Raw genomic sequence first — 13,512 nt, 5'->3', positions numbered from 1 at the left:
GTGAATGTGTTCATGTTTGATCAATCAGTGCTGCATTGTTTGATCAGTTTATCAGTGTTTAATCAGAGGTATAATAAGAATCTTTTCCCCAGCAGGCTCCCGCTCCCATGGCATTTCCCATAACACCTCAAGTGCCTGTGTATGGAATGGTGAGTATTATAATCAGATGGTTTTCACCTAGTTGACAATACGGAAGGAATAATCCCTTAGATCAATGATGTTCTCTTTTGTAAGTGATGGCATTGCTAGTGAACTAAAATTAATTGGCACAAATTAAAATGTGTTCGTACACAAAAAAAGAGTGGTTGAAATTTTAATTTTATTTACTACTACTACTACAATTTTCATACAATATTTTTTAATGTTTTGATGCTTTATATTATGATATATTTGTATTACTATAAATATTCATCACAAGATAGGCTACATCATTGTTCTGCAACACCATCGTAATTTCCTTGTCTGGGCATATGCCCCACCACAGAATATGTATTTAATTTATTTGCTGCTATGTAATAAAAAAAAAAAATAATAATAATATTTCTTAGATTTTTTTAATATTTTTTTTCACATATTAATTATGGTTTAAGAATAGACAACTAAAAAACCCATAACCATCGACCATTAATCTTAACAGCCTATTAAAGGGAACGCATCCCACTATGGTGTTTCTCTGAATCTCAGAAACATGCTGATTCCAGTGTTTGAATCAAAAGAATGGGTTCAAATGTTTTGTTGTAAATCATGATTTATTTTAATCATGTTATAAAAACTGTTGCACTGTAAACACCTGCCTTAGACTTGTGTTGAAGAAGAGAGCTGAACTATATCTAGAGACCACAATATCATAAAGACAAGGGCTGTTTCTCAATGTGCGTTCTTTTGTTATGTTCTCGTGGACTCGTTCGATGTCGTCATCCACTGCTCAAGTTTATTTCCAATACTCAAAAATGCAAATACCAAAGATGCATCAAATTACCAAGATGTGTTCTCGATCAGGCTGAATATAGAGGATGCAACGGATGGTAACTTGTGGGCATGAACCCTGTACTACGGTGGCAGATATTGGTCATTTATCATTGTGTTTTCCCTCAAGAGTTTCCCACTGTATGCTCGTAAAAGTCTGACGGCTATGTTTTGTTGGGCATCATTTTAATAAAATAATAAACACATGGAGGAAACGAGTGTCAACAGACTTTCTTTTAACGTATAACTAGTCCTACTAATCCTCACTGTTGTGGTGATGATAATAATACTGCCACTGGTGTATGGTAATGCCAGTAGTTCTCTCATTGGCCACAAATGCGCTGTGACTGTTAATTGTGCAACAGGAAGATCGCAGCATGTCTCAATGTTGGCAATAGATGTGTTCTACTTCCTCCACTCCTTCTGATTTCATTCTTTCAAGGTAGCTTGTGAAGACTAATCTTCATAAGAAGGCAAGTCTGTTCTCTACGATCTTTGCATTGAGAAACACCCAGGAAGTGGGCACTTTTGGCTTGGCCCAGTAAGCAATCAGCCAGAATACCTTAGCAACTGTATAGCCACTGCCCAGAACACCCTTTCACCACCCTAGTAACCACTTGTCAGGAGAGCATCACTTAAATTTTATTTAAAAAAATCTAGTTGAAATATTTACTTTTAAGGTGTTCTGAATATCTAAAAAGAAATTAAATGGTGAATGTTTTGTTTGGGGGGTTTAGGTCCCTCCTCAGCTGGGACAGATGGGAGGCATCCCAGTGATGACCCAGCAGCCCATGCTGTACAACCAGCCTGTTCTCAGACCCACTAACCCCTTCACCTCCATCCCCGGAGCCCAGGTAAACACAAACATGCGTCTTTATCCCCATATCTTACACACTGACCTCACATGCATTTATTCTATACTGCAGTGCTTTAATATAATAACCTTTGCTTTTCAGTAGTCTTCTGTGCATATGTGTCTGTGTGGGCTTCTTGAAAATAAACATTTAAACTCAGTGCATAGCTTTCAGTTTGAAGTGAAGCTGCATTAGTGTGCAGTGTGGATCAAACACAAACCGAAAAACACACAAACACAGCTCCCTGCCTGTTGCAAACAAATTATTCAATAGTCTTCCAGAGATGTCTGCTAACCATTTACTTTGCACCATTTACAGGTGATCTTTATCACTCCACTGATGTGAAGCTGTTTTTTGAGATTTCTAACTGTCTGCGTGTCTGTGTGCAGATGCAGTTCATGTAGTACTTCAGCAGATTGCCAAACAAGACGGCTCAAAGGAACACAGTGAGAAGAGGATCCAACTATCACCAAATAAAAGGGAGAGAGAGACAGAGGGCATATGAATAGGAATGTGTTTTTGTCAAGAATGCTTACCTCATTGTCTGAAATGGCTCACCCAACACACACTTATTACGTACACCAAACGAGTGTTTCATTTTTCCTCTCTGGAGGTTCATTTCTTTCCTGGGGCACTGTATCTACTGACAGGTGATTTATCATAGGAATTGTATTAATACATTTTATTGCTTGTATTAAATTACCATTCACAAAGAACTTTTTCTTGACAATTAGTATGAATTAGATATGAAGCTCAGCACAGTTGACTTCGATTTACCATCACATTTTACTCTGTTTTCTAAGATACCTGTGCTGTTTTAATTACAAAGATGGGTATTTCAACATAGAAAACGCCCTTAACCTGCACAGGCCAAAACGGTATGTGTAGATTTTTAGATCATACATGTCACATATGTTTAAATGGCTCATTTATGCAATGCCCAGTACAAGGAAAGAATTTGTGATACCTTAAATAAGGTGCTCCGCATCCCTAAGCAATTTACACATGCATTTTGGGTAAAATAGAAAAAATATTGAGCTGGTCTCTGATATCTAGAACATTATTAGTAAAAAGTTACATCTCGCTGTTACTGATGGCTTCTGTTGTAAATGGTCAGTCAATTATTTTGTTTATATTGGGTTGGGAGTTGCTGTTTCAGACATGGTGGTCTTGCGCGCACACACACACACACACACACACACACACTTTAGCGTAGCTTCAGACTGGATGTGCTACGGACATGAAGAGCCCCCCCCTCACTTGTCTCCCATGTTCTGTCACTCCCAGGACACTGATAAACATATCTGCTCCTGTTCTGCTGTGTGTTAATCAAACATGTCATGTATTTAAAACTACAATTCTCACTCTGAGGTCACTCCTACCTCTACCACCCAGAGAGGCTGGGAGAGAGTGAAAGAAGCATTGGAGGAGGGTACAGGGCAGGGGTCGGCAACCTTTTTTCACATGAAGTGCCAATTTTAATTTTCCTTGTTAATCACTGTGCCAAACACCCCCCATGTATGCATATATCTGGACTAAATGTATAACATAACGTGTGTTTCAAAAGTCCAAGTCCAATTGTGAAAAATTTGTTATTCTATTTTTATTATAAATTATATTGTCGGCATAACAGTTCGAGTGAAACGTTTAATTGTACACTTCACATAAATTCCAGAGTTTCTTAATTTGACACGTCCTCCATCAGCTTTATGACTTGCACTTGCATATAATTAGAGTTTACATGAATGAAACCTGATGATCATGTTAGAGTATTCCAACAATCATTTGTGTGTCCTATGGAAGAAAGAAAACATCATGTGTCGCAAAAAGGAACTAATAGAACAAGAAAATGGCTGTCATCTGTTCTAAGCGAAACAAAGCAGATATGTTTACTTTCATGACTCAACGAAAATTACTGGAATTATGACAAAAGATTACAACAAGCAGTAGAAGGCGAGGGACTTCATATAAATAAAATGCATACTTTTCTCTTTTGCTGTTGATCGGCACACATGCCCTTGGTTGCCGACCCCTGATACAGGGCATCTGACCCTATTGAATAAACAATTTCGATATTAGGGTGTGTTTATTTGTTTTAAGCATATTTTTTCTGTAAGCATGTTACTTTTAAAATGTCTAGATTGGTATGATAATCATGGGCTGTTTTACATTGCCAAAATATGTAGCCTGCATAAATGATTGAATTGTTGAAATGCCACAAGCTAGCCACTGAAATCACAGTACAGCATTTAGTTGTTTTTTTTTTTCTCAGAGGAATGCACTTATCTTTGTTTAATGACATTTGATCCAAAATCAATAGTTTAAAATTAGTTTTGTGCAGCTCCTTAATGTGGAGTGCCGTAAACAGGGTGTCTTTATTTTGCTTCTGCAGCCAAAGCATTTTCTGTCCTCCTGAAATCCCTTTTACCCTTTATAAAGCAGGTGTGCACTCCAGCCTTCACATCATCTCGTAATACCCAGTACTTCCATAAAGTGTTAAGTGATATTGATTAGGATTTTTTATGCATGGATTGAACAGAAGTGTGGCCGCTGGTTGTGTGGCGTTACATGTGGTTTATTTTGCATCTTCAAAAAGTCTTTCTTTTATTCATCCATTTCCCTCTGGCCAAGGAGAGAAGAGTCTGTATGCCAAATGAAGAAGCCCCCTGTAGCACCGTTGTCTGTTTATCCATTTATAAAATGCACTATTCAATACTTATCTCATCAATCATGTGTGAGAGCAGTTTGAAAGAATGTTTTGGGTTCAATACAAGTTAAAGGTGCTGTAAGCAATTTTATTTTTTTTATGGAATGGTATGCAGAAAATATTTCTTATCCTTAAAGGTTATCACTGAAATAAGTGTCCTGGGATATCTCACCGGTCTGTGTGAGAGCAATAGACTGTTTAAACTGCAAAAAAATTTGGCTGTGGACATGTTCTTTGATCAGCCAATCAGAAAGCTTTGTAAACGTGCTTTCTGCCTGTCAGTCATTTTGCACATTCCCATAGTGTTCTAGTTGAAGTGGAACATTAAGGTTGAATTTCAGATTCGTAAAAGTTGTCAGCTGAGGATGCTATTTTGCTGCTGTTGTGTTTGACAACACTTAGAAGACGCACTGATCTACCGTTCAGTCTCAACACTGTCTTTGGAGGGCGGTGTTTTGAAAGGGGTTGTGTTCAATTCAATGGCTCAGTCTCGTTGATGTTCCAAATGGCTAAAATAGCTTACAGCTACTTTTAGCTCAGTCAACAACATTTGTTTCATAATGTTGATTTACCACAAAAATTATTTAAGCCCACCCCTCATTTATTTGAAAAAAGAAATAACTGCCTTTAGCTTTGTTAATGGTGTGCATTAATTGTGGCATTGTTTCGACAACCTTATGCAACATCACATTTATTTCTGTCCAGAGTTTTAATAATGCTTTGGACAGCTCTTACCCCAATTCCAGTGATTTCAGCAATCTTCTTGGTTGTATTCTTTGCTTGATGCAGGACAAGTTGCCACTTTTGAAATACAGTAACATATTTTCCAGGACATGGGATATGTCTTCCGACATGGTTGTTTAAGAAATGAGAAGCTACACACTGCATCAGTTGGGGTTAAAATTATTGTTGCCAGCTGAAACATATTAATCACTGCAATAAAGATACAATAAGAGGCTCATTTAAATCCAAATGGCAACTTTTATGGCAGTGTACATGTTAACATGATTTTACTGTGAAAATAAATCACTTGCACACCTTATCTGTATAAAGTTATAGAATTACAAGTTTTTGTTGTTATTACCACAAATTTGAATTTTAAATATTGGATAAAATTTACATAGAAAATGTTAGCAGCTTTATCACAAAATAAATGTTAACACATGTTAACACATGTTAACTTGTGGCTACAATTTTGAGGCAAAGTTTATTTTATCATTTATATTCTGGCCCCATTCACTTCCATTGTAACTAATGTATTATTATTAGTTTTAAACTAACGAGGGGCAAGTTAAAAAAATTTTGTTGTTGTAATTAACATTGTCACAAATGCTTTTGGTTGATCTTAACTTACATTGAACCCAGAAAATTCCTTTAAAAACTAGAAAAGACATTTAAATGGACAGAATGAATGTGACAGAGTGACCTCCTGCCCGCTCTTTATCAGAAACTGTGTTTATTTCTCTCTCTTTCTCTGTGGTTGATTAGTTATTGAGCGACATTTAACAAGCTTTTACATTTATTCTACGTTTAGCGCCATCAGGGGTCCAAGAGACTCCGAATTGAATAAGTTGTTTTTATGCAGGCTTAGTGTTGATGTACTCCTTGGGTTTACAAGGTAAAAGGGCGCTGGAGAGAGAGAGATGTTTGTTAATTAGGATCTGTTCTATTATCACTGGAGGGCTCGCTTGTGTGCATGAGCACGAGAAAGTAAAAGTCTTATTGTGTGCATCAGTGAGAGTGAAAGATCTTGAGACATGCAAGGGTGCTATCATGAGCCTTGGTATCCATGGTAATCTTCTGTTTCAATTCTTTGTGGCACAGGTTGATAAGCACAGCTTTTTTTTGGTTTCTTTTTGAAGCATTATTAAAACCTTCCCTTAGTGTAGACTGTCTATTAAGATGTATTTTAAGCGCGGTTTCTTTGGCAACCACAGAGATGTATCGATTCTTGGATAACCTGTAGTCTTGTTGACTTGTTTAATTGGCAATGGGTCTTTTAACCAATGGTCACTTAAGCCTTTTTTCTCGGTTTTACTCTGCTGTAAGGAATACGCTGTCAACTGCTCCATCTTGTGGTCTTTGTTTGCTTAACAATTGAATGTGTGTCCCTTTATGTAGACAGTTGTTGGGATCTGACCCAAGTCTTTGTTTGACTGGCGTTTATGGGGCCGTTGTGCACACAAAGCAAATTACTAACTTTATCAGACTGTTTTAGAGCAGTCAGCCATGCTGAAGAAGAGCTAACATACTTCTAGACTGTTTACCCTGACTTTAAACGTCTAGGCTCTACCCATTTACTGGCCTGGAATTCTCCCCTCTGCATTGGCTTTTCAGAATGGTTGTGTCAGTATGTACAGCCATCCTGGACCTCTAGTGGAGAAGGGATGCTTGGTGTAATAAGTTGGTGTTCAGGGTCCTTTTCATCTTCACGCTGACTTGGGTAGCCGTCTGGCTTCTCTGACAAGATATGCATGCTTTTGTTGGCTATTTGTCTGCTCCGTCATGTGTTCCGTGGGTGTTGCTGCACATAATTCATATTTTTGTCCTTTTATTTTTCTGTACCAGCATTTTAATTTTAAAATCTGTATTCAATACAAGCATATTCATCCCCAAGGGAGGAAGGCTGCATTTTTTTTTTTCATTAGTCACCAAATGCCAAAATAAACAGCAAACTCTGTTTATGCTGATTTCCCCACTGTACAATTGTTTTATTTATTTATGCAGACCATAAGAATTCTATTCAGCTTTGGTGAAAATGCATAAATAATGGGATTGTTTCATTGTGTCTTCATTTTTGTCTTGCTTTCATTGACATAAATAAAGTAATTTTTCATTCCTAAGTTGTTATGTGAATTTAGTTTTATTGTCTGCCATATGTGACATCTGATTCATCTCACCTGTTTGACCCCAGAGTAAATCACAAGCAAGAAGGTCGTCGTTTTATATGGTTGTTCATTTTGGCTGTTTGGATGGCTTGTTCTTTGTTTACTTCTCTTGCCTCTTGAAATTGCACTTCATGCCTTCTCATGGCCCATTATGCAGGTTTTTTTTTTTTTTTTTAATGAATGCACGTTTTAAATACCTGGTCAAATTTGTGCAGTGCTGTGTTGTATTTCCATGTCTTTCAGTGGGAGTTGAATCTATTGCACGGGTTCACTGCAACAGGAATCTACCTGATTATTACTTCGTAGCATTTTTTGAGATGGACTCAACCAGGAACAATCAACCAATGTTTGTGTATCATCTGTTATTAGACCTTGTGTAATTAAAACAAACAGGAACTGTAGCTAGTTGTAATGTACGGAAAGTGACACTGTGCGAAAATAAGTTGCACTTCGTGGGCCTTTTTCCCCACTTTGTAGCAAGTCGCACCAAGCCAAACTGTTATTTGGCTGTGCCTTCCATACATGATGAAATTATCCTCATGGTCTCTAGAGACCTGTATGGTCACATAAATATAACACTTTTAACACACACAAAAGAAAATATGTGGCCAGACTGATTTCAACCTGATTTCATTAGTTACCAAGTAACTAAATCCAATGTACAGATTATTTATCCCTTGGCTCTGCACACTTCTGAAGGACACTGTGTGACGTGAAGTATATTCTTCACACTATCTCTTGTTTAAGCTTAGCCATGGAGCAGGCACATCCTTGCTTTCCTATCAAATATTTAATGTTGGGGAAAAGGTATCAGATGTGATTGCTGTGGCACTCGTGCATTATCTCTCTAAAGTCTTGATGGTGAAAACATGTAATCTGTAACTAAATCCATTCATCTTTCATGTTAAACTGCCTTTGTTTTTTCCCTGTGCACTTCTTGAAACCTGCAGCACTGGTTGAAGTTAATGATCTTATGATGCCAGTCTCTCCTGAACTCTCTTTTGTAAGCTTGCAATGAGATGTTCAACCCAGGACCAAGAAATGTCATGGATTGAACGCTGTTTTTCTTGCATGTTTTTGTATCTGACATGCCTGGGAAAGTTTCACAGTTCCATGTAACGTTCTATTAAATATGGTGCTGTTTTTGTAGTAGTTGTCGTAATGATGGACAGGTTCAGTGTATTTGTTATTTTTATGGTTCATCAGTGGTTGGTTGTGCTGATCTGGTATGTTAAATTCTTTCTATCTTTTCTGCTTGAGTCTGTTTTTTTTTTTTCGTTGTGTCTCAGTCTCTGTTATGTTGGATGTATCTAAGAAAATGTATGGGTGCAAGCCTCTAACCTGAGTGAATGCCTTGTGAATAAATGGATTTAACGCTCGCATTCACTAGTTTCTTAATAAAGGACATTTTTAACAGATTGTATCTGGACAGCTTATTCTGAACACCTATTAATATTCATCATAGAAGTCCAGGCTTGTATCTGATTTAATTCCTTTAGGGTTCTCTACTGTAGCTTGTTTATTGACTGCATCAATTCCTCACTTTTGTAGAGTGTGCCTCTTAAATTGTACAGATATTATGCAGTCATGTGTATAGCTCTGTAAAGATGTTGTGCATCTTTTTCCTACCCTAATCCCGGCCATAACTATTACAGAACTAAGGCATCATACTATTGCTTTTAAGTATGTTTAGGGGTTTTAACTTTATTAAACTTACTCTTCCTACACCATTTAAGTTATACCTCAAATTATGCGGCTTGTTGAGGAGAGGTGTGCTCCCAGGGGTGTTCAGTAATTGAGTAAAAATACTTAATTTTTTTTTTATTTGTACTTTACTCAAGTTCAATTTACTTAATTACATTTCCAAAGAAAAAAAATAGTTGAAGTGAAGCAGCCTTTTCACTGTATCTGAAAACGACAGATTGACAAACGGCAGAGTCGTATAGCGGCTGTGTGGAGTCCCGACCATCTGCAGAGGCAGAATTTTAGATCTGATTTGAGCTTTGGATACGTTAAAATATTTGTGCAACAAGACTTTGTGACCGCCCAACTGAATGTGATGTATTCATTCAAAACAATGAGCATGAAATGAGAAACAAAAATGTATTTTGTCCTAAACTTTATTCTAAATGCCTGCTACTTGTGCAATGTGAATGATAATTTCATAACTGTCCAATCTGACAGTATAAAAACAAAAGGCTTTTCTTATTAAAGGTGTAAATGTCATTTATATCTACTCTTTATATTTAATAATATAGTTAAATCTATGAATTTCTACTCCCTATTTGATGAATTATTTTTGTTGCTGTTGTTAGGCAACTATTAATTATAATAATAACTATAAAACCAGCAATGATAATAATGGTAATAAAAATAATAATTTTTGCAATGGAGCCACTGGAGCAGGCGTGGTCTGAACAGAGGGTGAAAGCCCATCCCAGGAGGTCGTGCCAAAGGGTGAGGACTGCCCACTTGATGGCCAGACACCACTCCTCAACAGTGCTGTACCTCGCTTCTCTCGCCAAAAGCTTCCGGCTGATGTACAGCACCAGGCGTTCCTCCCCCTCCACCACCTGGGATAACACGGCTCCCAAACCCCTGTTTGATACGTCAGTCTGTAAAACACAAGGGAGAGAAAAATCAGGAGCATGTAACAATGGCCCACCATAACGCGCAGCTTTCACATGCATAAATGCCTGCCAGCACGGCTCTGACCACTGAACCGGATCTGGGGCTCCCGTTTTAGTGTGCTAGGTCAGTGGGCTGGTGACGTCTGAATGATTAGGCATAAAGCTCCTATAATAGCCAGCCAGCCCCAGGAACTGTCTAACCTCCTTTTTGGTCTTGGGTCTCGGGTAGGCCGCAACCGCTGTGGTCTTATAAATTTGGGGGTGCACCTACCTGTGACCCAAATGGAGCCCCAGATACCATACCTACACTCATCCAATTGCACACTTGTAGGGAATTGATATGAGTCACGCCCATCACAGCGACCTCAGAACTGCCCTCAGATGCTGAAAATGCTGATGTAAATCATTAATGTATATAATGATGTCATCCAGAGGCAGTGGCTTACGCAGAGTGCGGCCTGAGGACTTGGTCCAAAAGGCGCTGAAACGTAGCTGGGGCCCCAAACAAACCGAACAGAAGGGTCACTAATTGGTGTAAAACAACAGTCTGGAGATGGCTGTTCACACAGGACATTGGTGTTCTGACAATAACCCTTTGTTAAATACAGTGTCGAATAAAAGCAGTTCATCAATACAATGCATTGAATACACGTCAAATTTAGACATTGCACTAACATTTCTATAAGCCACACAGAACCGGACAGAGCTATCGCTCTTTGGAACCAGCACCACCGGGCTTGCCCAGTCACTGTGGGATTCTTCTATTACCCCATAACAAACATGGCATTTCATTCTTCTCAAACCATTTTTTTTTTTTAAATCTGTAATTGGTAGGGAGTACTGTATACCACTACCCCTGGGGTTGTTTCGATATGGTGTTTTGAGGTTTGTACGACTGCGAAGGGGCGAGAACATGTCTGAGAATTCTCTTTTCAACTGGGACACATCCATGGTTTACGACCAGTGAGTGGTGGTCGCCTCAAGTGACAATCGGTGCCACGATTGGCTTTCAAGTTAATCTCCGGCCCGAACACCTCCCTCACCGGTACCACCATCACCAAAGCCACGGGGACCACCTCGCTCCATGGTTTTAATTGGCATTAAATGCCATGCCCTTGCCACTTTGTGAGTAATTTAGAGCTTGATGTGGGTAGTAATACAAGGAATTTATCTCCCTGTGAAAATTTCCGTTGTCAAGCTCCCCTGTTATACAGCCGGGTCTGACATTTTTGAGGCTGTAGCAAATTCTCCTGTGATTGTTGCCCCAATGTGTAGAGTTTTGCTCTCAGGTCAAGAACACATTGAATTTCGTTTTTGCTGTTTGAAGGTCCCCCTTATGAATTTTACCTCACAACATCTAAGACACCGTAAGGCTCACGCCCAAACAATAATTAAAATGGGGAAAATCCTGTGGAGGTTTGCAGGACCTCTCGAACTGCGAATAATAGGAGGTCGAGCCACTTATCCCAATTCAGAGCATTTTCGTGCACAAAATTACAAAACATGTTTTTCAGGGTTTTATTTAACCGTTCGACCAAGCCATCCATTTGTGGGTGGTACACGCTTGTTGGAATTAGTTGAATACCGAATAATTCGTACAGCTTGCATAGTGTACGTGACAAAAGTTGTGCGTTGATCAGTGAGGATTTCTTTCGGAATACTCACATTTTGTAGAGTGCCTCCGCAACACTGCGTGTTGAGATGTTGCACAAAGGCAGTGCTTCCGGATATTGTGTTGCTTAGTCCACCAGAACCAACACAAAGTGATGCCCATATGTTGTCTGCTCTAATGGCCCGACGAGTTCCATACCAATTCTTTCTATTTATTTTTGACTCGTACCCCTGTCCCTTTGCATTGCATATGCAACACTGTATCAGTTGAGTTACCATGCAATTTGATTACACTTGAACAAGCTTGTAAATGTAGTTGGTTATGTAATGCAAACGTTAAAATTAGTCATGCGCTAGAGTAAAAGTGTTTGTCATAAGATAGCATTGTGGGAGGAACAGAGCGAAACGTGGTTATGTAATCTTCAATTTTAATTGTTGGTTTAGCACCACTAGTGTTCATTTCACCAGGAAATTGCCACATTACTTACAACAGGCCACATAAAACTCATTTTGCAAAAATGTAGTTATTGTAAAATGTATTTATGATCAGGTTGCGAATGCCACTGAGGGAGAAATATGACAGTCATCGGAGACAGTAAAACGGCATCTTAAACCAATCGAATTGAACAACATCCTCTCTCAAACAATCTCCTATTTTGATTTTAGTCTGGTGTGAAGAAAAGTTACTATTAATTTTTTAATACTTAAGTACCGTTTAACGGGGATAGTTTTTTTTAAACTTTCACTCAAGTATGTTTTTGGCTAGATACTTGGACTTTTAATCAAGTAAAATTTTCACACAGTATCCATACAATCACTTAAGTACAATTTTTTTTTACTTTTTACACTCCTGTGTGCTCCTATTACCAGTAAGCAACCACCAAGAACATCCTATAGCAACCATATATTGTACACTGAAATGTTTTACTTAATAAAAAATCCTAGGAAAATATTTCCATGCAGACCATTGCCATAAAAGTGTGTACCTGGTCTTCAACAATGTTTAGGTAGATGGAAAATGTAAAATCGACGTCCACATGAATTGCCGGACCCAGAGTTTCCGAGCAGAACATTCCCGAGAGTATCACACTCCCTCCACCGTCTTGTCGTCTTCCCACAGTGCATCCTGGTGCCATCACTTCCCCAGGTAAATGACGCACACATACATAGCATGTGATGAAAAAGTAAATGGGACTCATTGTTCCACTGTCTCAAGATCCAGTTCCGATGCTCACGTGCCCATTGTAGGCACTTTTGATGGTGGATGGTGGTCTGCCGCTACTCAGCCCAGTGAATAATGTACAAATTTTGCTGTTTTGGAAGGAAAATGGTACTTTCACCATAGTGGCATTCAACTGATCACAAAGTATAGTCAGGACATTACTAATGTAAAACAGCACCGTCACTATTTGAAAAAAAATATTTTTTTATCAAATCTAGACAGGCCCCATTTCCAGCAGCATCACTCCAACACCTTATCCTTGAGTAATCAGGCTAAATTGCTAATTTGGTGCTAGAAAATCACTTGCCATTATATCAAACACTGCTGAAAGCTATTTGGTTCATGACATGAATCTTAACATTGTCTTTGTTTTTTTGAGTTGCCACAGTATGCAATAGACTGACATGTCTTAGGGTCAATATTAGGTAAAAAATTGCAAAACGAAACAGCTTTCTCTAGAAACTCATCAGTCAGTCATTGTTTTGAGGAATAAAGCCTATACAACATTTGTGATCGTTTGAAATTGCCATAAAACTGAAGATTTCATACAAAGGTGTACACTACAGTCTTCAAAGACAAAGAACTGGCTCTAACAAGGACAGAAAGAGATGTGGAAGTCCAGATGTTCAACTAA

At 38.5% G+C, this 13,512-nt stretch overlaps 1 protein-coding gene across 5 annotated transcripts in view; it reads left to right on the top strand.

Moving 5' to 3' along the window:
* Positions 1-8,815, top strand: part of LOC127619065 (phosphatidylinositol-binding clathrin assembly protein-like) — a 79,176-nt gene extending 70,361 nt beyond the window's left edge. For 3 of the 5 annotated variants that reach the window (XM_052091833.1, XM_052091815.1, XM_052091806.1), the window contains 3 exons: positions 96-149; positions 1,704-1,820; positions 2,210-8,815. In XM_052091833.1, the coding sequence (XP_051947793.1) occupies positions 96-149; positions 1,704-1,820; positions 2,210-2,224 (186 nt within the window). In that variant the 3' untranslated portion in view covers positions 2,225-8,815. Of the gene's footprint in view, positions 1-92; positions 150-1,703; positions 1,821-2,209 lie in introns of all 5 variants that reach the window. The other 2 variants (XM_052091825.1, XM_052091798.1) reach the window with 1 other exon arrangement.
* The last annotated feature ends 4,697 nt before the right edge of the window (positions 8,816-13,512 follow it).

Source organism: Xyrauchen texanus, chromosome 2 (assembly GCF_025860055.1).
Source record: "Xyrauchen texanus isolate HMW12.3.18 chromosome 2, RBS_HiC_50CHRs, whole genome shotgun sequence".
Classification (NCBI taxonomy): domain Eukaryota; kingdom Metazoa; phylum Chordata; class Actinopteri; order Cypriniformes; family Catostomidae; genus Xyrauchen; species Xyrauchen texanus.
Note: the sequence above shows the minus strand (reverse complement) of the source record. Positions and strands in the feature narration are given on the sequence as shown.